The 27,862-nt window shown below is 52.9% G+C and overlaps 1 protein-coding gene across 3 annotated transcripts; it reads right to left on the bottom strand.

The window, feature by feature from the left end:
* Nucleotides 1-1,102: 1,102 nt before the first annotated feature.
* MFSD4A (major facilitator superfamily domain containing 4A) lies at nucleotides 1,103-26,763 on the bottom strand. 3 transcript variants are annotated; one of them, XM_068541584.1, is made up of 10 exons: nucleotides 26,459-26,763; nucleotides 16,683-16,881; nucleotides 15,755-16,015; nucleotides 12,538-12,700; nucleotides 11,977-12,092; nucleotides 10,733-10,906; nucleotides 7,881-8,028; nucleotides 4,420-4,490; nucleotides 3,000-3,120; nucleotides 1,103-1,863 (listed from the first exon to the last, which is right to left on the bottom strand). In XM_068541584.1, exons 1-10 carry the CDS (start codon nucleotides 26,686-26,688, stop codon nucleotides 1,808-1,810), a joined length of 1,539 nt encoding a protein of 512 aa, XP_068397685.1. In that variant the 5' UTR covers nucleotides 26,689-26,763; the 3' UTR covers nucleotides 1,103-1,807. The 3 variants fall into 3 exon arrangements, 1 of the variants encoding a protein (XP_068397685.1); XR_011073659.1 differs by lacking the exon at nucleotides 4,420-4,490; XR_011073658.1 differs by lacking the exons at nucleotides 1,103-1,863; nucleotides 3,000-3,120 and adding an exon at nucleotides 6,625-6,797 and having other exon boundaries at nucleotides 4,416-4,490.
* Between the last annotated feature and the right edge of the window lie 1,099 nt (nucleotides 26,764-27,862).

Below are 27,862 nucleotides of genomic sequence, written 5' to 3'. Positions count from 1 at the left end.
AAAATTGCTAACAGTTATTAAGCAAATTTCTATGTCAGGCATATGATAACTGCTTTACACAAATTCACTTAATTCTTTCAGAATTCCTTTGAGGTAGGGTGAGGTTCTTTTAGAAATGTCACTTTACAGATACAAAAAAGCAAGCCTGGGAAGAGCCTCAGTGATCTGCCCAGGGCCACATAGCTACAAGGTGAGGCCAGGGCTTGAACCAGGTCTCTCTCTATAGCCAGATTCTCACTGTGACACCATGTTGATGGCAGATGGAGCTGGCTAACATGACAATGCCGACGGTTCCAGGATAAGCCTTTGGTGTGGGGCATGTGAACTGCTCCACTTGGACAGGTTATTGAGAACCATGATCCACTTATTTTATATTTATACATGTACATTTGTATTTACACACAGAAAGTGCTGGTAAGCTAACACACAAACAGCCACTGTAATAGCCATTTCACTACTTACAGAAGTCTCAGCACTCTTACCCGCTCCAAGTTGCTGAGTTTGCATTCTGTCTCTGTATTACTACAGGATTTGATCTGGACAGGAGCTGATACTCCTTGACAGACACTGCTTTCAGTATACTGCACAGCTCGAATTGGTCAGTCGTCCAGCTTTATGTGAAAGAAAATTCTGACGTGATATAAAAAGTTTTTTTCCCTATAGAAGATGTAAAGTTTAAATTAGATATTTTTGAGAAATTCTTAATGCTCTTTCTATACCTTTTTTAAGCCATTCAATGTCAGTAAGAAAAGCAGAAACTCTATCCCATTCTCCCAGACAACTTCTGGACCAATTAGCATTGATGATTAGCAGTGGTATGCTGGTAAATGTTTATCAGATGGCTCTCCAAGGGGACAATAAAGCCATGATTTGTAGCTTTTGCCAATTTCTGTGGTGTAAATACTCCCACCATGGCTGATCTCAAGCCACTAACATGTTATCACTGAAAGTGGAGTTGGAAAGACATACATGGAAGCATACCTTTATATAATATTTCTACCCTGCAGGCACAATAAATAACTTCAAGAGCATAGGTATAAAAAAGTTAGGAAGTGATGAGTTTTGAGTAGTTATAGTTAAATTACATTAAAAACAAAGGTAATAAGTTTCTCTAATTTAATTTTAAATAATGGCTGGGTTTAACAACCAGCTCTCAAAATGAAAACTTAACAATTGGCTTTTATAAGCTGGTATGAGCTAGCCCAGGATACCACTGACGTGCCCCAAAGGTAGCAAGATTCAACTTTTCCTTTCGATGTTTTAGACTACAGACGAACTACTGACAGCAGCAGCAGGAGTTGGAGGGCCTTTGGACTATAATAAGTAAAAGCACATAAATACTTTGAGCATGCCAGGGAATAACTTGGGGTTTGTTTTGATTAATTTAAAGTCTATCTACATGTAGCAATGATCATCGCTCTTTATAATTTCAACTTATTTTTTCAAACTTCAACCAAGAGTGATCTTCAAACCCAGGGTGTGGTCCATGAAGGAGGCGGCCAGTGGAGTGAAGCATCTAGCTGTCTTCTTCCTTCCCAGCTGGGTATCCTAGCCCGCTCTTACCAAAAGTCTGAGCCAGGGAAGAGGAGAGTAACTTGAATAGCCAGGTAAACATCTAATGATTTGCCCAGGGAGGACCCAGGTACCAGAACTCAATTTAATTTCTTCTACCCAACCAAGTATTAGTGAAGATCGGAACCAAGGCGTCGAGAGGTTGCCTCCGCTGCCACCCCAGCTTTCTTCAGCCCTTTGACCTGAGCTGGTGCTCAAGAGGCCAGAAATCTTCGCCAGCCTCCTTCATCTAGTTTTACCTCTGGTAGCACTCCAGGCTTTCCATTCCAAGTGCTTTGTCCTGGGTAGGAACTACAAGAGAAAAAACAGGTAGCACGTTTCAGCAGTTCTGATTAGCCCTTATTCATCCCGAGAGCTTACTTTTTGTTTCTCTGCCATTCAATGGCTCACGTTAGGGAGCCGAGTGGAAAGTCAGACCTGCTAGTTCTGGCAGACTAGTCGGTGGAGGCAGTTTGCTGAGACTAGTGTCTAGGGCTTGGGGAATTTTTTTTTTTTTTTGTCCCCCGTGAACAGGGAACTCATTAAGTCTTACTCATTGGATATTCATCAGAGCTTTCTTGAACGGTGGCCTAACTGAAGGCCCTATGCCGAGCGCTGGACTGAACAACTCTGGTACCTGCCACCTCAGGCACAAGGCTGTAGTGTGTGCTGACTGGGGGGCCCATGCTGATGTTTAAAGGGAGTGTATGTCCACCTACTGAGAGACAGGACCATGGATGCCTGACCCTTCAGTCTTTTTGTGATTGGTATTTTACTTTCTATGAAGAGGATAAGGGTTCTGCCTGGGCACCTTCTCTTAAGAAGTGGCTATGTGCACAGCTGGTTCAGTTGCTGGGACTTTGAGAGCTCTGGGCGGAAAGGCAGGTGAGGGCTCAGGGTTATGAAAGCAGCTTTGGGACTCCCCCCTGCTTGGGGTCTCCAGGAGCGAGACTATTCTTAGGAGGTGTCTCTGCCCTGAAGGAGCTTTTCTTTGCCACTTGGCCTGAAGGACTTCTTTTTGAAAAAGAGATTTGGACTCGAGTCAAGTCCCAAACTGAAAAGAAATGGCCAATTAGGCTGCTGGGCCGAGTTCCAGCCAAGGAGGCAGGCTCTGCCTTTCAGTGCTCAGCACAGGCTGGAATGCAATTCTTGGCCCATGGTCCCCTGGTCTGGTGGGATGCAGGAAGCCAGTTCACAGACCATGCCCCTCTCCTGATGGAGAAACCATGAGTCAGCCTATCCCGTTCCCTCTTGCCCTGAGAGCCCAGCACAGACAATCGCAGGGCAAAGCAGGAAGAGGGGAAAAGGAAGCTGTAGAAAAATAAACATTTCCTTGCATTTTACTTGGAACAGAACATCATTTGTAGCGTGCTAAGATCCACAGCGTCTCCCATGTGCCCCCCTGCTCTGTTTTCCTCCTCTTGTGTAGAAACAGATTCTTTCCTTACCTGATGAGAGTCCAGGGTGCATCCTGTGGAAAAACAGGAGCAAGATATAGAAGGTAAAAGCCAAGCCACCAAAGATCACGCCACAGACCAGGAAACTATAGCTGCCCTGAGCCTGGAATATCTGCCAAAGGGGAAAACACAGAGAAACAGGCCATCAAAACTTCACATAAAGATGTATTGGAGGAAGCAGGCTTCTCGGGCCTCAGCAGGTTTTTCAGTCAAGTTCTGGCCCATCATGCCAATAGACAGAAACACTGGTAGGAGGGACATCTTGGCCTTGTTTCAAGGTTGTGTTTCTGGAGGTGGCAGAAATCCAGCTGTACGGCAGAGGTTGGACCCAGTGACCCCTGCAGTCCCTTTCAGCTCTGTGTCCTGGAACCTTTGAAAATCTCCATATCTTCCTTAAAACTCCAATCATATTAGGTGTTTCTATATGCTCAAGCCCTGACCAGAACTCTGCAGAGGAGAGAGATATATATATACATATCCTTTTATTATGATATATATATCTCCTTTTATTATGGAAAATTTAAAACATATACTCAAGTGGCATATGGAATTCCCATGGACCCATCACCAACTTTAGCAATTAGTATGTTTCCTCTGTACCCCTCTGTACCCCTTCTTCCCTGCACTAGATTACACTGAAGCGAATGACATCACGTCATTTCAATGCAGAGGGTAGCGTAAGATATAGCTCTTCCTCCCGTCCAGCAGGACAAAAGAAAAGGGAAGGATAATTGAGTAGTGATTAGAGGGATTTTGGAGACTGAAAGACATAAGCATGGACATCATCTCTGTTGGTTATTACAGGTGTGACTGAAGGCAAGTTGCTTAATTTCTCTGAGTTTCAGTATCCTCCTTTGTCAAAAGAAGCATATCAATATCTTCATTACAGTCTTCCATAAAAAGTAGGTGGATTTTTTTTTTTTCCTGATGAACAAATGAAACGTGGGTACGTTTGAAGAGAACTGGGTGAGTTGGCCCTTGATCAGGGCAGGAGTCGGGCAGGAAAGCCGGGCCCTTTGTAGGGTGGCCAAAGGCGAGGAGAGGTGGGGCAGGGAGTGGTGGATTGAGAGGGATGGAAAGGAACTCCGCCTGCAGCCCAAACCCATCCCAGGCTCTGAGAGCTAAACATTCCCACGGGGCCCTCTGGCCCTGCTCCCAGACATGGCTTGTGTTTGCTTTGGACAATACCTAGCATCCCTTTACATCTCCAGGTCCCACATTTGGAGGCTCAGCTTTCAAGGGTGGCTCGGAAACGGAAACAGGTGACAGAGACAGAGTGGGGCTCCCGCTTGCTGTGTGGGAGGCTCAGGGAAGGGACAGCCTAGGTTCAGACGGGGGCTGGCCACATCTTCTCACCTGCCTGGAGGAGCGCTCCCTGATTACTCCCCCCACCCCGAGTTTCCCCACATACCGAACCAACCAGCATCTGGAGGGCCATCTCACCAACGCCTGCCCCTGTTACCAGCACTGTGGTCGCACAGCCTAACCAAAAGAGAAGGATCTGGCTTAGTAATAGCAAGTTAAGCAGACAGAAGTCCGCTGGCATAATCCAGGTTGTTTCCGGGAAGCCTCTGGAAAGTGGTACAGCTGCCTAAGAGGACTACTTTGGATCCCTGAGATTTCTCAGACTTTAGCTCTTAACTTTGCTTAGGTCCTGCTTGTCATTATATCCCTTCCTTGTTCTGAAACCTTCAATTGCTCACGATTGTCTCCAGCATAAATTCCAAGTTGCTTAGCCTGGCATTCAGGGCCCTTCCCAATCTGAACGCCAACTACCTTTCCAGAAAGATTTCCTGATCTCCTCTGCCAGGCAGGCTAGTGTCCTCACTGCCCTGGCATCGTGCTGACCAGCCACACCTCTGGTCAATCCGGCAACATGGCACAGACCTTCAGAGCCCAAGCTTCAGAGTCAGACTTGGGTTCCAAGCCCGCTACGTCACCTACTAGCCATGGGACCTTAGGCAAGTCCTTCCCTTTCTCTAGGCCCTGGTTTCCTTCGGTAAGATGGGCATGACAACACCTCTTTCGCAGGGCTGCTGTGTGGATAACTCTGACGCAAGACACGTGAGTGCTCAGCAGAGCGCTGGCCAGTTCTCCGCTTAAACCCTTCAACGCTGCCATCAGGATCAGGTCCAAATGCTTTAATGTGGTTTGCAGGGCCCTCTATAATCTGCCCCCGTTGAGAGCTCAGACTGTCACAGTATCTGCTCACAACCTACCCTCCAGTCAGGAGAAACTCTCTTCCGTTTCCTGACCCTGCACACAGTCTCACCGCCAGCTTCTCATACATGCCTTCACCCACTCCTGAACATTCCTCCTCTTCCTCTTTGTCTGGAAAACTCCTGTTCACCTTTTGAGGTTACCATCATAATCTTCTCCCCCCAGCCCCCGTCCTTGAACCTGGATTAGCTCCTCCTCCTCTGTGCTCCCTCAGCCCCCTGCACTCTACTCTCATGTGCCTCACCCGCCTCCCACCTGTTTACCAGGCAGCCTCCCTCTACAGGCTGGAAGCCCATGAGAGAGGATGTGCCTTGAATTTTAGTTCAGTGGCATATACCACTGCTTAATATTAGCACAGTGGCCAACGTACGGTAGACACTTAGTGTTTTTTGAATCAGAGATCGCCATTGTCTCCTCTGTCCTTCAAGTTCCTCACTTACATTTATACCTGTCTCTGTGCCTTTGCTCTCACCCTGTTCACTGCCCCCCACCCCATCCTTCCCCGGAATGCCTTTCCTTTTTCCTCCGACTTTCCAAACCCTGGGGCAGTTCATGTTCCCTCCTCTCCATGAAGCTATCTCTAGATTCAACACTGGTCAGCAGTACCCACTGTCTATTCCACTCATACATTCAAAAACCTTTCAGTACCTGCTGTGCATCAGGTACTGTGCTAAACACTGAGGGTACTCAGATGAATAATTAGAGTTAACATATATACTGAGCACCTGTGAGCCAGTTATGCTGCTAAGTCAAGAGCTTTACATTTCCTCTAGTGCACAAAACAGTCCTCACAGGAAGGTATTTGCATCCCAATTTCGCACATAAGAAAACTGAGGCTCAGAAAGGGGAAGGAAATTGAACTGCACAAGGTCACAAAGCCAGAAGGTGTGGAGACAGGACTGACCTTCAGATCTGCTGATGACCTCAAAGCCCATGCTCTTGCCCTTGTCCCTTGCTGGTGCATTCAGGGAGCGTGTTGTCAAGGAGAGGACGCAGATAACATAGGTAGAAAAGCCTTGAGGTGGGACAAACACGAGAGGCAGGTACGAAGGAGGGGGGCACACCTTCCCAGTGGGGTCAGAGAAGCTTCCCAGAGGGGGTGGAAGGGGAGGGACTTGAGCAGGCAGATGAGAGGGTGGGACAGAAGAGAAAGGGCATTCCAGGCAGAGGGTTCACTTTGTGCCAAAGTGTGGCGATACAGAATGGGTTTTGTGCCATCAGGGAATAGCAAGTAATTCAACATGGCTAGAATGCGGGCTCTGAGGGGAAGCAGGGAAGGAGAAGGCTGGAGAAGGGAAAAGCGCTCCACAGAAGATGTGAAGGCTGTGAGCAGCTCTGTGTTTCCAAGCAATCCCTCTGCAGCCGTGTAGAGGACGGCCCAGTAAGTGTTCCTCACCCTGGCTACACGTTACCATCACTCAGCAGCTCTGGACCAGTTACATCAGACTTCGTGGAGATGAAGCCCAGGCATTGGGCTTTGTTACAAAGGCTCCAGGTGATTTTAATGTGGAACCAGCAGTGAGAACCACTGATGGAGGCAAATCTGAAGGCCAGGAGACAAGCCAAGACCTGCCAAGGCAGGGATGGGAGTGATTAGAAATTACGAAAAGCTGGGCACCCTTAACTATTCCAAACAGGTTAAGTGCTTGAACTAAGGCGGGGATGATGAGAAAAGAAGAGGACGGATTTGAGTGACCACTTGCAGCAGAACCAACCAACATCACATTCTTCTTCTTATTAAACTCTAACATTTGTTAATCACTTCAACCTCTGGGGGATATACTATGTGACAGGTGATACCAACATTACTTCATTACTTCCTTTACTCGTTTGAAGTTTGGGGATTATCCTTTGATCTCAAGGACCCAGGTCTCAGGATGAGCGGAATGTAGCTCTCCTTGCTCTGACCCTGCCTGGCGCCCCCCGCAACCCCCCACACCAACGGCCCCCACTCCTGCTCTAGAGAAATCACTCATCCTTAGTGCTGGTTTTCCAACACTCTAGGGCACCTCTGATTACTTCTGAGGGTAACGTTAAATGTTCAAAACATAATTATTTTTAATTAACTTATTTTTTTAAAAAAAGATCTTTGCTATACGCCCTTGGGAGGCTACGGAAAGGGAAGGAGACTAGTTGAGGGAATCAGAGGTTTCCGACATCAAGGAAGCTGGGCACAACCCTGAATCAGGTGTGGAGTCATTGTTCTACTCCTCTGTTTCGAACAACAGCCACAAGAGCAACAAAACACAGAGGTCCTTTTACTGATAAGTTATAAAACCCCTTTCCTATGCTATAATTTTTCCTGTGCAACTTTGCTTTTCTTTGAACTTGTTATTTCCAGCACATGGGTGTTACACAAGATGCCAGCTGTGGGTCTGTAGACACCGCTACGGAAAAAAAAAAAATGGGAAAGATATGCCTACTGTTTCTCTGTGGTCTGAAATCACATGATCCGGTATAACGTTGAATGGGGGGGGGCACGTGGGCCAGAACAAGCCTGTTGCCCCCAGAGTCAGGAGGGGAGCCTTCACTTCTGTGAGGAGGTGGGGCAGGGACCTTGTAGCTGGAAGACCCCAGGAAGAGGGGCTTGCGCGGGGGAAGCAGCGCCCGGCCCGAGGGAGTGCCTCTTCGCTCTTGGGCGGGCGGGCTCACCTCTGTACTGCAGGATGTCCTCAGTGTAGGCCAGCATGCTGGGAAAGGTGCTGCTGAGGAACAGGCCCAGACTGGCTGTCCCCACGAACAGGAAGACGACGTTGTAGGAGAAAACAAGAAGCACCAGGAACGTCACCACTACGCCGACCTGTCATGGCGGAGACGGAGGCGATGAGAAATTGGGGAAAAGCTGGGTGGTCATGGAGAAAGGAAAACCAGCGGTCCGTCTCCAGACTTGAAAAGTTCCTCTCCGACCGCAGGGGCAGCGCTGTGTGACCCGTGCGCTACCCTGTGGAATATGTGGGAACTGCACCTTCCCCAGTTGGTGTCGGCCAAGGAAACCCTGAGAATAGGAGCAAGGGGGGAGGGGAGCCCAGCCGGACATCTCGCAAACAGCCTACCGCGCATGCCTTAGAAACGCTTAGCTCCTTCTCCGCTCCGACCTTACAAACAAAGCCTTGAAGAGTCGCCCGTAAAATCTCTAGACTTGGGAAGTTTTAAAAACACCTAACTCTCTTAAGTTAGCCTGCATGACAGAAGACTGAGGATGCCAAGGGCGAATTAGCAACTCTGCCAACAAGCTCTGCTCCCACTCGGCGCGGCCCCCTCCTCAGTCGGTGGCGCAGACTGGCTGGCTGCCTGCTTCCCACCTCCCTACCAGCCCCTCATCCTCACCTCTGTACCGGGACACACACGCTCCCTCTCCCCTGCCCATCTTCTTCCCTAGCCAACTGTAAGCTCCTTAAAGGCAGAGACGTCATCTTATAGAACTCAGCACCCCGGCAGTTCCCCGCAGGGCCCCCCCGACGTGTGTACTCATTAACCAGTAAGTGGTTGTTGAGATCCAGGAGAACATCAAGAGCAGAGTGACCTTTATTTTAAAATGAGCGGAATCTGGGAAGAAGTTGCAGTGAATTCGAGACATGGCAGCTGCTGCATCTGGGAACTTGCTCAGGGTTGTTCAGGTGTGGTCCCAACAGGCTGCCCACGAAAAGTACCTGAAAAGCTTTAAAACAATTCAGACACCCAGGTTCCCCTCCACACTTCCCCCTGCTCCCCGAATCAGAATCTCTGGGGTAGGGGCCCAGGAATCTGTATATTCCAAAAGCACCTCCAGTGGGTCTAATGTATTTGGGAATCACTTGCTCTAGGATAGTGTTTTCCTAAACTTGCTTGATGACACGAACCCCCTAGAGTGTTTGTTGAATACACAGATTGCTAGCCCCCTCCCCTGGACATTCTGATTCACTAAGTCTGAGCTGGACCCAGAAATCTGATTTTCCTTTTTAAAAACCAGCACCCCGGGTGAGTTTATCATCAGTGCCTAACTCATGTGGAGGCTTCAGACTTCCTTTTCTCACCAACCCAGAGTTATACCCACTGTCTTCTAAGCAGCTGGCCTCGTGTGCTAGAGAGTCTGGCCACCAGCAGCCCCTGTACCCTCACTCTTCTCCACCTCACGGACCTGAGGAGTCTTTCTGCCTGCATCAAGTCTTACTAAGCTTAGCACTTCCTTCGCCTCTGGCCTTCGACCCCTTCCCTTCTCCCCTGGCCTTCTTCATTCACTTAACTCTCTGACGTGCTATCCTCACAGGCCTCCTCCTTACGGGCTTCCTGCCTTTCTCCTCTGCCTACAAACACACTGGTACCACCTGACTCCTGTCAAACAAGACTCCCTTCACAGACATATTTGCAATTCTCACACCTCCACTTCCTTCTTATCCTCAACCTCTTTTTTTTTTTTTTTTTTGGCTTGCACTGTGCGGCTTGCGGGATCCTAGTTCCCAGGCCACCAGGGATCAAACCCACCTGGGATCAAACCTGTGCCCCCTGCAGTAGAATCACAGAGTCCTAACCACTGCACTGCCAGGGAATTCCCACCCTCAACCTCTTGAGTTTGGCTTCTACCCCCCTCCCCCCACCTCCCATCTACATTGAACAGAAATTTCTTTCTTGAAAGTCATCAACCAGCACAAGGCCAAATCCAAGGGCCTTTCTTGGGGCTCATGATCTTTGACCTCTGTAGCCTCTACATTATTTCCCAACCTTCTCTCCACTAGAAGCTCAACTCAAGGAAGTACTTTCTGACAGTGGATTGGACTTCCTGGAAAGGTAGTGAGTTTCCAGTCACTCGGGGGTGTTTAGACAGACTGTGGACCCCTTGGAAGGGATATTATAGAGGTGATTCAATCCCTGGTTGGAGGTTGGGCTAGACAACCTTACAGGAATCTGTAATCTGGACCTCTTTGTCATAGATGGTGGCATGGACACACATGAGGGCAAAAGTCTTAACCCACTTCTCGGGCCCAGACCTCCTGCCTCCGGAGCAGACCAGTTCCTTGAAGGCCATCCTACATGCCAGTCTGGTTACTTAAGAATCATCTGGGAGAGCTGCAAGATGTAAATTCCCAGGCCCCAGCCCAGAGATGGTGATTCTGAAGGCCAAGGGATCCCTGGCCTCCACTGGCCATAGGGCTCTGACCAGCTGGGCACCAAGGTGAACAAGGGAGGATCAAGGCCAGCACCTGCTTTTCTCTACTCCTTGCAGGCTGTCAGCTGGGATCTGCTCCAGACGCAGCACTAATCATCTCCTACAGCCCCTTTCTTCAATGGGTACAAAATCAGAGGCCCACAGAGGGGAAAGGACTTTTCCAAGATCACACGAATAGGCTCCACCCCTTGGATTTCCATCCCTTCCCCACCAGCATCTCTCTCCTCTCCTCTCCTCCCTCTACTTCTACATTCCTCACCTGCTGGCAGAGTCCAGTTCTGAGCAAGTGTCCTGGGGCAGTGCTAGGGCCAGGAGTGAATGGTTCTTCTGGGTCTCCAAAAAGTGAAAGGAGGCCACTTACCACATTGACGAAAACCATGGTAGCTGGCTTCACTCTTGAGGAGATGGGAATGGAGATGAGCCGACCCAGAGTGATGAAGCCCCAGAAGAGGCTGGGGAGGTAACCGGCCACCTTGTGTCCCACAGACAGCGGTTTCTCTACTGCATAGCTGTACACAAAGGCGGAGTATGCCCCCTGTGGGGAGACAGGTCCTGCTGAGCACACCTGCAGCGTCCCCTCGCAGAGGAGGCCTAGCTGGGGCAGGTGTGGTGTGGGCTGGCAGGGACTGGTCCTGCTGCTAGAGGCTTAGGGGTGGGCTTGGAGCCGAGACCACGTGGCATACACAGGCCTGAGCTGAGAGTGGAACCTGGGCACCACAGCTTCCGGACGGTGCCTGCAGGAGCTAGGGGATCCAGTAAGGTGTCTCTGGGTCCCCACGGGAGTCCCGAAGGGTCTGGTCATGCAGGCTCTGCTCCCCCCTTCAACCAGAGCAGAGTTCCACTACATGCCTTATTTATGAGCATTCCACAGAAGGTTTTTTGTTGAAGGAAGGGTGCTGCAGCTGAAAAAAAGGTGTGTATAGGCATCTCATTTTACAGATGAGAGGGCAGAGGGAAGTGACTTGCCCAAGGTCACACTGAGAGTTGGAAGTCAACCAGTACTGTCACGAGTACTTTCCACCAGGTCATCTAGGTTTTTAGGGCCTTTTCTTTGGAGAGTCCCTCATATGGCAACCAGTTAATCAATCAGCCATTCAAAAATGTCCTAATCCTTAGAGATTTCTGGAAAAAGGCACTAAACAGAGTAACAGAGGTCACTAGTGGACTGAATAGCTGGGCCCAGATCCTGCCTGTAGTTTGTTTACCACGTGGCTTGAGAAGCCCAGGCTTCGAATGTATTCCAGGAAGCAGAGTGCCCTAGAGTTTATATGGCATGACCTCTACCTGGGGGAATAGGGCACTGCCCCTTTAAAAAATGTGGGGAGCCTACACTCAGTAACAAACCAGAGGCCCCTATCCACAGAGTTCATGAAAATAAAAACAACTGAATGAGACAGGAAACCACAGCTCCAAGGGGCTGTATTCAATTCTGGAGAGACTCTCCCCTGGGACTTGTGCTTGGTTTAAATTTTTGGGCCCACTGTAGTACAGGTGAGGTCTCTAGGAAACCTTGACGTTCCTCCTTTCTCTTACCATCCCCAGATTTGAGGCTCAGGGAGCCCAGGGGGGTGCCCAATAAGGGACACCGTCTGAGGGCAGGCTCACCGTCAAGCCGTCGGTCATGAACAGGACCAGGGCGGCTGTGATGTGGATGGCGAAGAAAGAAGAAGGGACTCCTTTGAAGTTCTTCCTCTGGCAGCAGCTGAACAGGTCCTCATGCCCTGGATGAGACACGAGAAGAGCAGGGACAGGTCTCAGCTCCTGCTCCCTTCCTCTGCGCACCCAGGGACAGTGGCCGGCAGTCAGGAGAGCCCTGGCAGAGGGGAGACCACTTACTGCCTCCCACCTTCTCCAGCTTCCAACTGTCTATTAGGAACAGCCCCTGTCCATCTCACAGTGTTGTTGGAAGCAAGGCTCAGAGAGGTCAGGTAACTCGCCCAGGGTCACACAGGAGGGGTTAGGCAGAATGCAGGCTGGAGCCAGAAGTCTGCCTTCCTCATTCTCTTGGCCAGTTTGTTCCATCTCCTGCCTCCCGAGACCAGCAGTGCCAAGGGTTCTTCCCCAACCATTCTCACCTGTGATCTACGTTCTCCCTCTGGGTGGGAGGGCTTACCAGGGAAGCCTCGGTATGGGGCCATGAGCCTGAGAGTTCATTAGAGCCCCCACCTGGGTGAAACTTAGGGGGCAGCGAGGAAGTGTCTTCCTTCTCAGGAGGCTGCGTCTCCAGGGTGAGCTCATCTGCAGACAGGAGTAGGGGCCTCCTCTGAGGGCAGCAGGTCAGCAGCCGCTCTTTGGACAGCAGATACAGCACAGCCATGGGCACCGGGAGCTGGGGGTGGGCAGAGGGTCAGGAGAGCCCTGTTCCCATTAGGGTCCCCATTTCCCATGCCTGGCCTGCCGCATACACCTCCACGTGGCTGTGTGGCAAATGTCTGCACAGTCCTGGGAGAAGACAGCTCTTTTCCCAGGGTGCCCACCTGGGGAATGCAGCCAGGTGCCTTGACCCCTGGGCAGGCTTGGTGTAATTGCTGCCCGACTTTAACCACAGTCATTTCCCTGAAAAGACAGGTACTTGTGTCATGCAAAGCTTGGACTCACACCGGGCCTCTGCTGGCACAGGAGGTGCTAGAGATAAACTCCTTTCTAACATCCTTGTCCTGAGCAGGGCTGGAGCAAGGCCCCTCACACTCATTCATGCTGGTAGAGCATGTGATGCTTTACAAAGAAGTTTGGCTTTTGTTCATCACAGTTCTGTAAAACGTGCTGGGGGGAAATCATTAACCCCATTTTCCAGGTGGGGCAACTGAGGCTCAAAGTTATTACTTAGTCAAAACCTGTTACAACTGGAAGAGACCTGAGAGCGTTAGTGCCGGTCACACAGCTGACTTGAGGCACAGCGCTAGACTGGCGCCCGGGCAACCTGATTCTGACCAGTGCCGTCTCCATGTCAGGGGCTGTTCTGGGTGATGTTATACCTTATGAAGGTACAGAGGCTATCCTCAGGGAAAACAGAGACAGGGACTCCTTTGGATTGAAAAATGCATGCTGTGAGCAACACACATGCAGAGCCCAGTGTCATGTTCACTGATATTTATGTTAAGCCGCTTCAGTTTTATGAACTCCCCAGAGTAATGGGAAATGTCTCCTGCTCCTGAGGTTGCCTGGAGAAGCCTTCACCACCTCCCGCAGGTACCTTGCCTGTGTCTAACCACCCTTGCTGCCAGGAAGCTCTTCATCAAGTCTAACCTCTGCCCTTCCTGCTGCAACTTCATCCCAGCTCCTTTTGCTTCAGAAAGAGAGGAAGCCCAGGGAACTGCGGAAGTGTCCCAGGGGCTAATGGGCTCCTCTGGGCTCGCAGGCGAAGCTGGCCTGGTAGACGGACGTCAGGGGGCTGCCAGCCCCTGCCTAGTGCTGCTCTGGGGAAGCCTCCCCATCGCCTGGAGGCAGGCTGGCTCACATAGACATTTTCCCAAGTCACCTGAATGCCACCCCTGTGCTGACACCTCCCTGTGGGCACCTTGGGAGACTCCCTCCACTTATAAATAAGTCAGACACACCCCCAGCAGCATTAGAGCCATAAATCTGGCCTGAATGGGCGAGACAGCCCCTGCCCTCAGGAGTCCTGGGTCTAATGGGGGAGGTGAAGCCCTCAGTCCAGTCTGATGGGAGAAACAGGAAACCCACACACAGAGGCCTGTGGTAGCAGAATGCCTGGGGGAAGGCCAAGGGGAAACAGCTGTAAAAGAGGTGTGCTCACGCAGGTTGGGCTCTCCAGGGAGGTGGGTGGTGGGAAGGACTTCACAGAGGATTGGCTGACGGTGCTGGCAGGAACACACCGGATCTTTATAAGAAGCCCATTCAGGGAAGGTAGGCTCGCCTTAAAAGTCAGAGAATGCCAGGTGGGCTGGCCTGTGTGAATGTGTTTGCCCACATGCATGCACAGCCCATTCTCTTCTGGGGTGGGCTGTTTATCTTCAGATACAAACCAATGGAAAAAGTCCGGAAATCCTGCAGCAAACAAAGTGCCTCCAGTCTGCACCTCACGGGGCAAGAGAAAACAGACCTCAGGCTTAAGCTGGCTGGACCTTCCGGCTTCCTGGTCCCAGAGTCTCAGCCTTGACATTGTACTGACAGTGCTCTGTGCCTTCGCAGGTCCCCTGTGGAGGGCACAGGCCCAAAGCTGCATTGTTTCCAAAACAATGATGGGCATGGGCAGAAAGGAAAAGGAGCAGAGGGAGAGGGGTATGTTTTTCAGAGGCCCCAGTGAAGAATCTGGTACAGGGAAAGTTACAAAAGAGAAGGGAAAATGAGCAGCAACTATAGGGCAGCTGGTAGGGGCTTGTGCTGGGGGTCAGGGTTCCAGCCTGGCCAAGCCTCTTCCTAGCCCCTTATCAGGCCCTTGAGCCAGTGATGGTATAACACCCCTGCCCTGCTGTTTAAGTGGGACTGGGTGCCCGCAAAGGCCTCTTTCAATGCTACGTGTATAGCATCACTCTGAGGCCCAGCCTGCCTGCCTCAGGAGGGGTAGGTAACAAGTCTGCCTAGAGCAAAGACAGACTCCAAGTTGGGGTGACAAACCATGTGGCACCTCCATCCCATAGCCAGGTGGATGGCCACCTGGAATACTCCCCACCCCAGTGCGTGCTCCTGGTGTTCACGACCATTCTTCCCAAGCTGGAGAGGAGCTGGCGGCGAGGGTGTCCCACCTCTCCCTCTGGCCCCAGCCTGGGCTAACTCGGGCTGCAGGGCACCAGAGGAGGTTTCCAGCCAGAGACCAGAGTCAGTCCTGACTTAGCAGGGGAGGATGAGAGCTGGGGTGCAGAGGGCCTTGGTATCTGACCCAGACACAGTGACGTGGTCTCCCTGTTCTGCTCCCACCAGGGCAGCCTTGGCAGGCAGGGTCCCTTGGAGGTCATCTTGTCTATCCTCCAGCCTCCACAGGGGCCCACCTCACAGCAGGCACAGGAGAATCCCACTAGTGATTGAGGACCCTGGAGAAGAGCCTGGTATGTCCTGCAGTGCTCTGTCCCAGGGTCTACATCATCTGGCCTTGGAGGAAAAGAGCTGGTTCCCCAGGGAACCTCTGATGACTTGGAAGTTGACCCTGATCTCATTGCACTAAACCTGCTCACTGTTTCACCTCCCTTGACAATTGCAATCCCAGGATGTCACAACTGAAGGACCTTAGAGGTGATCTCCTGCAGCTCCCTGTGTTCAGATGAATCCCCGGGGGTCAGTTCTCCCCTCTTCTTGCCTTCCTGAAGGCATATCTCAGCCCCAGTACGTTTCTCAGAAACAGAAGAATCTGTACTGGGAGCTGGTATGGACTGGTATGGGTGACTGTCCACTAGTGCCCACCCAGCCCTGCCCCAGTGGCACTCACGTTGATCAGGGCCATGATCCAGAAGGCGTAGGACACGCGGGCCCCTGCCCCGTCCTGTGGGGTCAGCCCAGGGAGCGTCTGGTTGGACCAACGCTGGGCCCCAGTATGGTGGTGGGCCAGGACCCTGGAGGCATGGAGCAGGTGGCTGCCGGAGGTGGCGTTGGCTGTTCTGTTGGTGGGCAAGCAGCTGGCCTCAGACAGAAAGGGGTCAGCGATAAGGGGGCTCAGCAGTGCACCAAAGCCCACAAAGAAATGGAGAACCTGGGAAGGGAAGAGAATCGGGGTGGGTGGAGGCATGCCTCAGGCTTTGCCTGCCCCCCACCTTGTGTCCCATCTGGGGAGCCCCTGCCTGGGAGCAGTAGGGTGGGAGGCAAGAGAGGTGAGGAGCGAAGCTCCTGTCACCACCTTCCTGCCTGGGATAACTTGGTGACAGTGGCCAACCCCTCCCTCTCTCTTCTTTCCCAAAGCTAAACCACCAGCTGGGGGCTGTTCCCAGGTTAGCATCCACCAGTTAACACCCCAAAGGGAAGGGGGCTTAGCAAAGGGAAGGGCTGGACTGGAATCCTGGGTAACTGGGAGGAGAAGGAAGGAAGAAGAAACACAGAGAGAGGAGGAGATGAGAGAAAACACCAAGTCCTTCCATCACGCCCTTTCCAACTTACAAAGAACCTTTGCTCATTAGCACTTAGATTCCTCTGACCACCCGCAGGCCAGGATCATCACCCCACTTTAGAGATGAAGAGACCTGAGTCCAGAGATAACGGCCCAGTGTAGTCCAGCTGGAAACGGTCACACTGAACTTGACCCTGCTCCTCTTTCTGGGTCACCGTCCTGGTCTCGGGGAGGAGATGCCTGACTGGGGGGAGAGGGCTGAGGGAGCTCCCCTGTGCCCTGCCTGCCCCCAGCCCCACGCCTGCTAGGGGCTCACCTGGAGGAAGACCGCCGAGTCCTTCTGGTAGATCCTCACCAGCTGCATGTTGGCCACGGTGTCGATGCAGCCCATGGCCAGGCCCGCCAGCGCCATGACTGAGGCCAGCACCTTCACGTCTCGGCAGAAGGGGATGGCGGCGAACACCAGGGAGATGGCCAGAGAAGAGGTGAAGAGGGCCCATAACGACTGGGCCAGGCTGCAGTAGCGGAGGGTGCGGTCAGTGGAGGGGGGCCGGAGCCCTTCGAAGGAAGACCCCCCACCCCGTCCTCCACTCACTGGGTGGCCCCCGGGGAAGCCGAGACGCTTCCCCCGCCTCTGGTCCAAGAGCAAAGGGAGCTGTGGCAGAAGCTCTGTCACGTGTTAGCTATGGGTCATGGGCAAGATGACTGGGTCTGCCCAGATAACAATCCCTACCACGCAGGGTGGTTGTGAGAGCTATGTAATGGACACTTCACAAAGCGTAACTGCTATTTTTGGACTTAGGAGTGATTTTGTATCGTTTGCTTAAACTTTGTTTGCTTATAAACAATTATATGCAAAGATATTTCCATGTCTCTCATGGAAGGTGTGAGGGGAATGGCTTTGAGCGCCTCCAGGGAGCCGTGCCACATGCGTGAGCCTGGAGGGGGGCCGGGGAAGGCTGCTGAGCCGGGCTGCAGTGCCCTCCCCACACAGGAACGGAACACGCCAGGCCCTCTGCAGGCACCAGGCCTGAGCTGCCTGAACCAAAGCCCACAGCCGAGGTATTTGGGGAAATTGGTGACCCCTCTATGGGCAGAGCTGTTGGACTCTGTGCCTGGCAAGTGTCCAGAAGGGAGGCCCCACTGAGAGGTGTCTGAGTGGTGACCTTCCCCCAGAGGAGCCCACAGCAGCAGGCTGAGTGAGTGAAAGGATGAGTGAACACATGGGCGGAGGCCTGAGGCTCTGTCCGGTCTTTCGGGTACACTCCGCCCAGTAAGCAGACTCTCGGAGAAAGGAAGGAAGCCTCGTATTTTCTGGGGCCAGTCTGAAAGGCTAACGTGGGGGGAAGGAGAGTGGGCAGCAAGCAGGTTCTGGAAGGGAGAGGTTGTAGAGGAAAGTGTCTCAGATTATGAGAAGGTGGAGAGCCCCAGGTGCCTTCGTCTGGCTGCCGGACCTGGAGGGGTGGAGGTGGGAGTGTTGGTATTTCTGTGACAAGAAGACCTGAGTTTCCAGCTCACCGAGGAAAAGGGGGAGGCCCCAAGAGACCCCTCAGACTGTCTTTTCCCAGAGGTCCTTGCCTCTGACCCTGTTGGCTCTCAGCTTTTCATCTCGCCCCATCTTTGATGAAATCCTTTATCAGAAGGGCTCTGCTGGTAGCAGCAGTTCTTTATTTTCTCATTTTCTTGTTTCCAGGCTGATCTGCTGATTGGAGATTACCAATCATGACCCCTGTCTGTTCCCAGCTCAGAGCTGTGTGTGAGGGGGCAGGGGAGACTCACTTCACCCCGGCCACTAGAAGGAGAACAAGAGGGTCGTGTTGTGGAGAGGCCTGTTCAGGTCCCTCCCAGCACCCCCTTCCCGCTCCCCAAGCATCCCTGCTCTGCCGGCCTCCAGCACTGACAGCCTGGGCCACTCACCAAGCTTCATGCGTTTCTGCTTCCTGCTGCCTGGTGGCCTGTCTCATTGGTACTGGCACAGAGGCGATGCCCACACCTCTGCAGGCTGATACAATCCACAGGCCTCTCAGAATAGCTCTCTCTTTCCCCTTCCTTTCCCCGCACAAGATCGACTAGGCAGCTTCCTGGGTGGCCTGACTTCAGGGATAGCAAGAGGGTCCCCATCTCCCCCTCAAGTGTTTCCCCCACTGAGCTGCTACGTGGGCCTGACACTGCCACAATCTCACTCACCACTTTGTGGTACAGCACCGACACCCCAAGTACAAAAATGCTCTCTTGAAGAATTAATACATTATCATTATTGCCCTGAAAACCCTGGATGAGAGTGGTTAACCAGTCCTGTAGCACCGTCCTGCGGGCACGGGACCTGGGATCAGTGAACTGAGATAGGCAGGAGCTGTGGGAAGGTGTGGGAAAAGAAAGGAGAACTAACATTACAGGGTACATGAAAACAACGAACGCTTGTTTACAGGGTCCAAGACATTTGGTGTACGTGACAACGCTGTGAGGTAGACCTTGCAATTGTGCCTCGTGTGACCCACGAGTGAACTGAGGCTGAGAAGGGCTAAGAAAGTAGCAGACAGATCCTTGACCCAAACCCAGGGCTTCTGACTTGCTGTTCCCTATGCCATGCTGCTTTCCCATGGAGGAGTGTGCACGTGCGTGCGTGTGTAAAAAGGCTGATGCTGGGCCACGGACACAGCCAAGCTGGAGAGGGGAGCAGCCAGGGAGCATGAGGCCAGATTCTTCAGAGTCTTGGTCTTAGGAAGCAATGGCAAACAGCTGTAGCCACTAGAACACGAGCCCCCAGTGGACCCTCTGCTGGTGTTACGGAAACTCCAACTGCTTCCGGATAACTGCTGGCTCCGTCGCAAGCTTCCCAAGGCATCTGCTGTATCCTGTTCATTGTGGGACCCCATGTCTGGACTGTGTTTGCCCCTGAGGTGTTTGGTCCAGGGTTGCTGGATGTTGCTAGTGAAATGGGAATGCTTGAGAAAGGCTTGTGTCATCACCCCACACAGCATGGCCTGGAGAAAGGGACTAGAGACCGTTAGGAGGCTGATGTGGGATAGTATGGGGGTGACAGAGAGAGAGAGCCAGAGCCAGAGACAGAGGTAACGAGATAAAGAATCTAGTGGGCCAAGTTGCCAGGAAGGTGCTGACTGGAACAGCAGGAGGCCCAGGAGGCGGGGATGGGATTTGGGAAGGGCTGGTGGCCAGTGGGCAGCCCTGTCCAGGCCTCTCCTCTCTCCAACTGGTACCCTCTCACCTTGTTATTCCAGAGAAGGACACTCGGTGCCCAAAGGGGGCTCTTTCGTTCCCAGGCCCAGTGACAGGCAGGAGGGAGGGATAAAAAGAGAACAGGAGGAACGAGAGGCTGGAGGGAGGCTGGCTTGGGAAGTCCCCTCCCTGTGACTCCTGCCAACCCCAGGGCCATGGTTTGACCTTGCAGCCTGCCAGCTGCGTTCCTGGGGTATCGGGCGGGGTGAGCGGGCGGGGGGGCGGGGGAGATGGAGACCTGTTCCCAATAAATGCGGACAGCCGCACCACAACGAACCCTGGGTTTGGAGCCCAGGCTGCCCACCCTCCCCAGTTGTTTCAGCAGGGCTGTGCCTGGTCCTTCCAAAAATCAGCCTGAACAAGTTTCTTTAGAATGGTATGTTGTTGCCAAGAAAAAAGGAGTCCTAGACACATCTCAGAGCCAGACTGAAATACACTAATTGTCTTGGTCACTTAATGGTTTGGTCAATGGCCCCTTCCAGGAAAGTGGGTAATTGAAAATTATAGAATAATAATGTCATCGCAGCTTTGGCAGCACGGATGTGGTGGGATTTGTAATCAGAGGACTGGTCCTAGGCCCACCTCTGCCACTTCCCAGCGGGCGGCTCACGGCAAGCCACTCACACTTAGCCCTTCTGAGCCTCAGGTGCTCCGCTATAAATCAGGGATATGAAGCACTGCCGCGCAGAGGGAGTGAGACGTTACAGTCGGTCCTCCTGTGCTCACTCACTGGAAGCTGCCTCCCGGCCACCTGCAGCTCACCCCCTCCCTGCAGGCCCTGGGCCGCCCCCAAAGAGCACCATCAGGCCCAGAGAAGCAGGCTCGCTGGGCAGAAATGGTCAGAGAACTGGAGCCAGCTCCTGCCCGACACCCCCGCCCCGCCCATTTCTGCTGCCAGGCCCTCTGACTGCCAGAGTGGCACTGAGGACCAAAGAGTCCTACCCCCCATTTTACAGATCAGGAAGCCGGCCCAGACAGGGAAGAGAGCGAGTAATGCTGAGTGGGGACCTGGTTTCTGACTCCCAATCCAGGAAAAGGCCAGCGTGGTGTCGTGGAACGTCCCTCCCCTGGCCCTGGGCTCTGATGTTTATTCAGGCCAATGAGAGGAAGGGCCCCACTCCCCCAAGACAGTCTAGGGAACCCTTCCTCAAGAAGCCTGAGAAACGTCCAGGTTACTTATTAACGGCTCCACACGGAAGGTGCAAACGGGCAAGGGAGAGCAGGGAGCCAGGTGCCTGCCCCGCCAGCTGGCTGTGTGACCTTGAGCACACTGCGGGCCTGTCAGCCCCGGTGCTCTGCCTTACCCAGAGGGCACATGTGATCACCTTGTCCTGCCATGGGTGCCTGCTCTGGCCTTCCTGGTTCTGTCATAAGAGGAGGGGCTGCTAGGCTCCAAAGCAGGGCAAGGGCTTGAGCAAAACAGTAAGATGTCAGCCAGCTGTCTAGCCCTCCACTGCCCAGGGGTGGGGAAGAATGCTGCTGAGGGCCAGCCCCATGCCACCGGGGTGAGCGACCCCAGGGCGGCACTCACATTCTCCTCACATTTTTACCTCAAGGGATTCCCCCTGTCCACCCTGGATAATCTCCTTCCCTGAAGGACCAGGGAAAGGGGCAGAATGCAGAACCAGGAGGGGTCAGAGGCATCGCCAGCTCCCCTCCACCCCAAAAGGGACCGGCAGTCTCCCAAGAGAGGAGCGGGGCCTGGGACAGGAACCAGGGGACAGGACACCCCTGGGAGTGAGGGCAGGCTGGAGACTGCAGTGCAAGCCAGGGTGAGAGGGAAGGGGTGACAGACTGAGGCAGGGGCAGGGGGAAAGGTCCCCCTCTAACTGGGTCCCCCCACACTGACACCCCAGCTTGTTTGACACCCTTTGTTAAGGCTGGGGGGACCCAGAAGGAGGAGCAAGGAAGCCTGTCTTTGGGGGGATCCCTGTTAGACTCAGATCAGGGGAGCACCCTTGCATGACGACGTTCCCTGGCTCAATGGGTGCTGGACCCGCAGGGAGTGCTCCTTACACGCTGGTTAAACTTGCAGCTCTGTCTACCTGGAACACCTCTCCTCACGTTCTTTGCTTGCATGGCTCTCTCCTGTCATTCAGGTGTCAGCTCAGAGAGGCCTTCCCTGACCACTGAGCTAAAGTAACCCCCAACTCTGTAGCTCTCCATCCTTACCCTGCCTTATTTCCTTCATTTCACTAAAATGATCCTCCAGAATGTAAGCTCCATTAGAGTAGGGACCTGTGTCATATTCACCCCCAAAACAGGGTCTGGCTCAAAAGATATTTGTTAAGTGAGTGAATTAAAGGGTGGGATGAGTTTTGAGATTTTTTTAATTAAAAAAAAATGAAATATAATTTATATACCAAAAAATTAATCTATTCAAAGTGTACAATTAAATGGTTTTTTTTTAGTATATTCAGAGTTATGAACTCATCACCACAATCTAAGTTTAGAGCATTTACATCACCCCCAAAAGAAATCCCTTCCCCATTAGCAGTCACTCCCCATTCCTCTCTGCATCCCACCCTCAGCCCTAGGAAACTACTCATCTACTTTCTACCTCTATAGATTTTCCTACTCTGAACTTTCACATAAATGACACCATAACAGTATGTGGTATTTTGTGACTGGCTTCTTTCACTTAGCATAACATTGTCAAGGTTTACCCCATGTTATAGCATGAGTCAGTACTTCATTCGTTTTTATGGCTGAATAATATTCCATTGTGTGGAGAGACCACATTTTGTTTGCCCATCCATCCGTTGATGAACATTTGGTTTGTTTCCACTTTTTGGCTATTATGAATAATGCTGCTATGAACATTTATGTATAAGTTTTTGTGTGGACATGTTTTCAGTTCTTTGAGGAGTATACCCAGGAGCGAAATTGCTGGGTCAGATGCTACCTCCCATGTAGAGATGGATTTTTAAGCAAGAACCATGTCTGGTGCCAGACCCCTAGGAGACCTTCAGCCCACGTTTGCTACATGCTGAAAGGTGGACAAGCTGCTGGAGGGAGAGGCAGAGGCTTTCTAGATGGGAGACTAACCAGGGTCTGGCTCAGAGAAGGGAACTGACTTTTGTATTGTGATCCCAGAACCACAGGGGGCCAGCATCCTGGGGAAGTAGGTCAGATAGTGGCCTGGGGAACATTGCATGGAGATTGGGTTTCATGCAGTGCGCAGGAGAGAGTCAGAGGTGGGTATTGGGAAGGCAGGGCTGCAGGAAATTGAGGAAAAAAGAAAGGTAGAGAAAGAGATAGTTAATATAGCAAAGAGAAGAACTCAAGCCTTCCTTTAAGAGCATGTGCGCAGAGGAGAGGCCCAGATGAGGCTGGGAAAAGGTTGGGGAAACTCTGAAAGCCATTTATCTGCCCTGATGCCTTTGAGATAAAGGGGTCTCCCAAACTGCCCAGGGTGGTTAAACAGGTCCCCATGGAACCAGGAACAAAACCCTAACCTTTTGTCTAAATACCCCTCCTCTTTCCTATCTGACAAAGCACATATCTATACACCCTGCCAACCAGGTGGCTTTGGGTTTTTCTCTTCTCTGAAAGGCTTCCTGCTCTTGATAAGCAAGATTTTTCTAAGGAAGGTCTAGTCCAGGTTTTTCTGGCCCTAATTGCACCCTTCTCCCTCTTGGCCTGCATGTGGTGGCCTCCTTCAAGATCTCTGTCAATGTCAGAAGAGAGAGCGAGAGCTGGTCCCATCCTGAGTGGAGGGCTCCTGCCCTCCTCTGCACCCACTCTAACATCAAGGCTCTCCACACCCAGTCCCTCCAATGCATGTCCCTTTGGAGGCATCCAGAAACTCTATTCAGCCTTGGAACTCAGTCTGGGCCAAGGAGTAGGCAGGACTTGAGCAGGAACCCTAGAGAAAGAGTGCTGCCCTGACTCTCCTCTCCCTGGTGTGTGTCATCCTGCAATTTTCCCCACTCCCGCACAACAGCTGGCCCTCCCGTCCCAATTTGTTAAACCAACCCTCCTCTCGCAGTACCAGACGAGCTGCACCAGCAGTAATCACGTTAAGCTGAAAGCACTAGCAGTGGTATTAGCGTTTTAACTTGTGGTGAAGCCCCAAGGAATCAAGCTTTAGAGGCTGGTTTCAGGGCTGGTGGAGGTTCTGTTTGTTTTGGGAGATGGAGGATTGCGCTCAGCTGTCCAGCCCTAGCTGGGTGATGACTCCTGTCTACACACAGGCCACCCCTGTGATGGCCCTCTATTTCCACTGAAGTCTACTTTGCTCCTAACCAAGGGAAAAGGTTCTTTAAGACATTCTGTCTTGGGGTGGGAGGACTGAGGTTCAGAATTTAAACCTGAACCACTGATGGGACTACTCCCCCTACTCCACCCTACCCCCACCCCTCAGATCCCAGCAGGAAGCCCCAGAGGCCCATAGTTTCCTTCCCAGGAGTGTCAGCTCAGGAGTACTCAGCCCATGAGTATCCACAAGGATACTCATGCCATGCCTTTGCCTGGTGAGTATAGGGTATAACTTGTACCCTTCAGAGCTGAAGCTGACTACTATGAGTCAGCTTGCTTTTTTTTTTTTTAATTTTTATTTATTTATTTATTTATTTTTGGCTGTGTTGGGTCTTCGTTTCTGTGCGTGGGCTTTCTCTAGTTGTGGCAAGTGGGGGCCACTCTTCATCACGGTGCGCGGGCCTCTCACTGTCGCGGCCTCTCTTGTTGCGGAGCACAGGCTCCAGACGCGCAGGGTCAGTAATTGTGGCTCACGGGCTTAGTTGCTCCGCGGCATGTGGGATCTTCCCAGACCAGGGCTCGAACCCGTGTCCCCTGCATTGGCAGGCAGATTCTCAACCACTGCGCCACCAGGGAAGCCCCAGCTTGCTTTTTTATGAAAAAACAAGAGGGATTTCCAAAGTATCTTGTTCTAGACACAAATGTGCGGGTTCATATCCTCACTAGCTTAATAGCTGTGTGACCTGGGGCAAGTTTCTTAACCTCCCTGTCCTTCAGCTTCCTTATGCACAAAATGGAGATAATAGCACTACTCTACAGGGTTGTTGTGAAGGTTAAATGAATTGATACAGTGAGTATCAGTAAGTAAGAACAGTGCCTGGCATTGCCTAAACACTCAATAAAACTAGTTATTATTGCCACCATGATCATTCTTTTCTGTGAGCCAGTTTCCTGAGGCAAGACCCTTTCCACTGCCTGTTCAGAGCCCCTCGTTGAGTAAGGAGCCCTGAGGGAGGCACAAAGCAAGTAAGGAAGAGCTGGCCCAGCTTGTTGTGTACCTCTGCTGTTTTCACAAAGCCTGGCATGCCAACCTGCCATTTAGAATGATCCTCATTCCCTTTCCTGTTCTTTGCACTACACGGGTTCCTAAAAAGTTCCAGGTAAGGGAGCTTTTGTAAGTCAAAATACTTAAAAACAAAACCAGAAAAATACCCTGACTGATTTCTAATTAAACCTCTAGGCAGAATTAGAAAGGATCTGGAGCTTTTTCTTAAGATTTTCGGAGTCCCCCATGCATGCAATCCTGTACAAAACCCACAGAAACACTATTGTACACAAGGAGACTTGCTTCTCAAGAGGACACTTTGGTTTACAAGAGGATTTTGGTAGTGGGGATAATCACTTCCTAATTGATGCTTTGTCAGTTGGGTGGCTTAATGTGGGGTCTATATGTATAGACACCTGTCCTCCTCTCCATCAGCTCTAGAAGTGAGGTGGAGGGGGAAACCCACCTCACAGATACCTCTAGCAGAGAGCCAAAGGGCAGCGCCCTTGGCGCAGAATGGCTCCCCAGAGGCGTCAGCTGTGGTTTTGTTCCCAGGCATCTGCTTGCCTGAGTCCATGCAGTCCAGGAAGCCACCCAGCCAGAAGCCAGGACTAGGGAAACCTCCAGCAGCCTCTGACTTGCAAGTCATCTAGCCCCTGCTTTGGGTCTGCTCTCCCAGTTGCACTAAGAGAGTGAATCCTACTGCCTTTCCAAAGGGCTCCGTGGAGGTGGCCCTGTCGAATTTGAGCCGGGGGATTGAGGCTCTGCAATGGTATCCAAAGGGGCATCTCTGGGGGCCATGCCAGGCAGAGGCAAGGGAGGAGTAACATGGGGTGGGGGAAAGCAGAGGGGGATCCTGGCACCAGAGCTGGAGTGTCACCTCACTAAGCTATGGGTGAGTCACCCTGTGCCTCCCCTACGTGGACCCAAGTGCTAAGGTCCTGTTTGTCTCAGAGGCAGAAGGGTGCCACCTCCAGGGGCCAATGCAGGAACCCTGGCTCCCTCAGGAGCAGGACCACACAGGACCCACCTGCCCCGTGGCCGCCCAGGGGAAGGGACACCCTGTGTCAGGTGATCTGGAGCTGAGGATCTGAGTGGAGCACGCCCCAGGGCACTCTGTCCAGCCGCAGCCAGCTCTGGCACTGGGCACAGCCCCTGAGGTGACACTCCCTCTCCTTCCACCTCACTTCCAATTCCGCCCCCCACCCCCGGCAGCAGGGGCTGCAGACAAACCTCAGGTCTGCTGTGCAAGAGGGCGACCCTCCCACCTCTGCAAACTCCCTCACCCTTCTCCCTCGGGGTGTGGGTGGGAGAGAGGGGTGAGAGCTGAGTCTATGCCCTCACCGGGGTGAGCGAAGGCAAATAAACAATCCAGAAGTCACCTTCAGTCTCCAGAGAGAGTTTTGCGGGGAGAGCTGGGGTGGGGGAGGGAGGCAGCCCTCCAGCTAAGGCTGGGCATGGCTAGCGGAGCGGGGAGGGGTGGTCGCTGCCTTCCAGAAGGCAGGTACAACGGGCGGCCCGAGCCCCGCGGGGGGCAGAGACGAGGGTGGCGGGCAGTGTCGGAAGGGTCGGGGGGCTGCGGCGCTCGGGCGCGCGGACCGGGCACTCACGTCCTCTTGAAGACGCCCCCGAGGGCGCTGCCCAGCAGGAGGCAGAGCTGCTGCGAGAAGAAGACCCAGGAGATCTGGGGCAGCGAGCTGTGCGTCTGGCAGCGCAGGTCCAGCAGCGTGGGCCCCAGGAAGGCGATGCACAGGCCGAAGCTGAAGAAGACGCTCCAGTAGGTGAGCGTGGGCTGCAGGTTGCGGCGGAGCAGCCCTGACACGCGGACGTCGCAGCCCATGGTGCCGGCTCGCGGCTGCTGGTCCGGGCGCGCGCGGTGCCGAGTGCCGCTTCGCCCGCGGGAGGGCCAGCAGGGCTGGGGAGGCCGGGGCCGGGGGAGGGGCGGGAGGCGCGGGGAGGGGCCGCCCGGCGAGGGGCCCCGCCCTCGGGCCCAGGGAGCACCGGGGGCGCCTGGGCCGCCCGTGGGCACCGCGTCCGGGCCAGCGCCTTCCTCGTGCGGTGCCAGGCGCCGGCCTCCCCTCCTTCCTGAACTCACGTTTCCACCCTCCCCCGGCTTCGGGAGACCAACCGGGAGCCGCTCTTCACCGCCACCCCCGCTCCCACCCAGCTCCGCGTCTCTCCAGGCTTCTTATCCAGCCCCCCAAGGTTGGAGGGCCTGGACGCCCATTTTAGAGCTGGGCAAACTGAGAGCCTGCGACGTCCTGGAAGTACACCGAGAGGCTGGGGAGCAGGATCTTCCAGCGCTTCTCCCTCGGGGCAGCTGCAAACCCTCCCCAGACACCCAGCTGGCCTGTGCTTTGGCGGTGAAGGAAACACCGAGCCCTCCCCCCTTAAACCTAGGGGCGTCACTGATGGACTTCGGGGGTCTGATAGCATCCCATCTTACCCTGGAATAGAAGGCAAAATTTCATACATACGTTTTTTTCTTGGTAGAGTATTCATGGCTTTCACCAGGAAGGTAATCACTCTAAGCTCCACAGAAGGGCCTGAGAGCCGGTCTTCACCTGCCACATGACATTGGCGCCCTGTACAGGTGCCGGATGGAGGAAGATGTAGACGTTTTTCCAGACTCCATCTCTCTCCCTTCTTCCTAGTTGGGGGAGGGGTGAGGAGAGGGCGGGAGGAGCAGGGCAGTGACTTGAAGGAATTCTGAAATAATCCTCTAGGAAAAGAAAAAAAAAAAGAATTCTGAGGAAAATTGCTTTTTTTTGTTTTGTTTTTTTTGTTGTGGGAAAAAGCTGGATGGAGGGTGGAGTGGGAGGGTGTTAGACTCCAGACTGGGAGTCCTTCCAGGATCCTGCAGCTGACACAGGCTGTTACTCCCCCCAAGTGGCCACGGGGCTGTTGGGTCCCGTGTGGTCCTGCTCATGAGGCTGCCAGACACCTTTCCTGTGCTGACACCTGGAAGCAGAGCAGAAAGGTCCTTCAGGGTCACTCTGCCCAAGTGTCCTAGT

This window comes from Eschrichtius robustus, chromosome 3 (assembly GCF_028021215.1).
Source record: "Eschrichtius robustus isolate mEscRob2 chromosome 3, mEscRob2.pri, whole genome shotgun sequence".
NCBI classification, from domain to species: Eukaryota; Metazoa; Chordata; class Mammalia; order Artiodactyla; family Eschrichtiidae; genus Eschrichtius; species Eschrichtius robustus.
The sequence above is the reverse complement of the archived record's forward strand: the minus strand, read 5'-3'. Positions and strand labels throughout refer to the sequence as shown.

What these genes read in the sequence shown, in the direction of transcription:
- MFSD4A (XM_068541584.1), bottom strand. Translation starts at nt 26,688, where the DNA reads ATGGGCTGCGACGTCCGCGTGTCAGGGCTGCTCCGCCGCAACCTGCAG. An exon ending in ACTCGGCGGTCTTCCTCCAG is followed by an intron (nt 16,016 to 16,682) that starts GTGAGCCCCTAG and finishes TTCCCTTCCCAG; the next exon opens with GTTCTCCATTTCTTTGTGGG. An exon ending in GGACATCCTGCAGTACAGAG is followed by an intron (nt 4,491 to 7,880) that starts GTGAGCCCGCCC and finishes TCTTTTGGTTAG; the next exon opens with GCTGTGCGACCACAGTGCTG.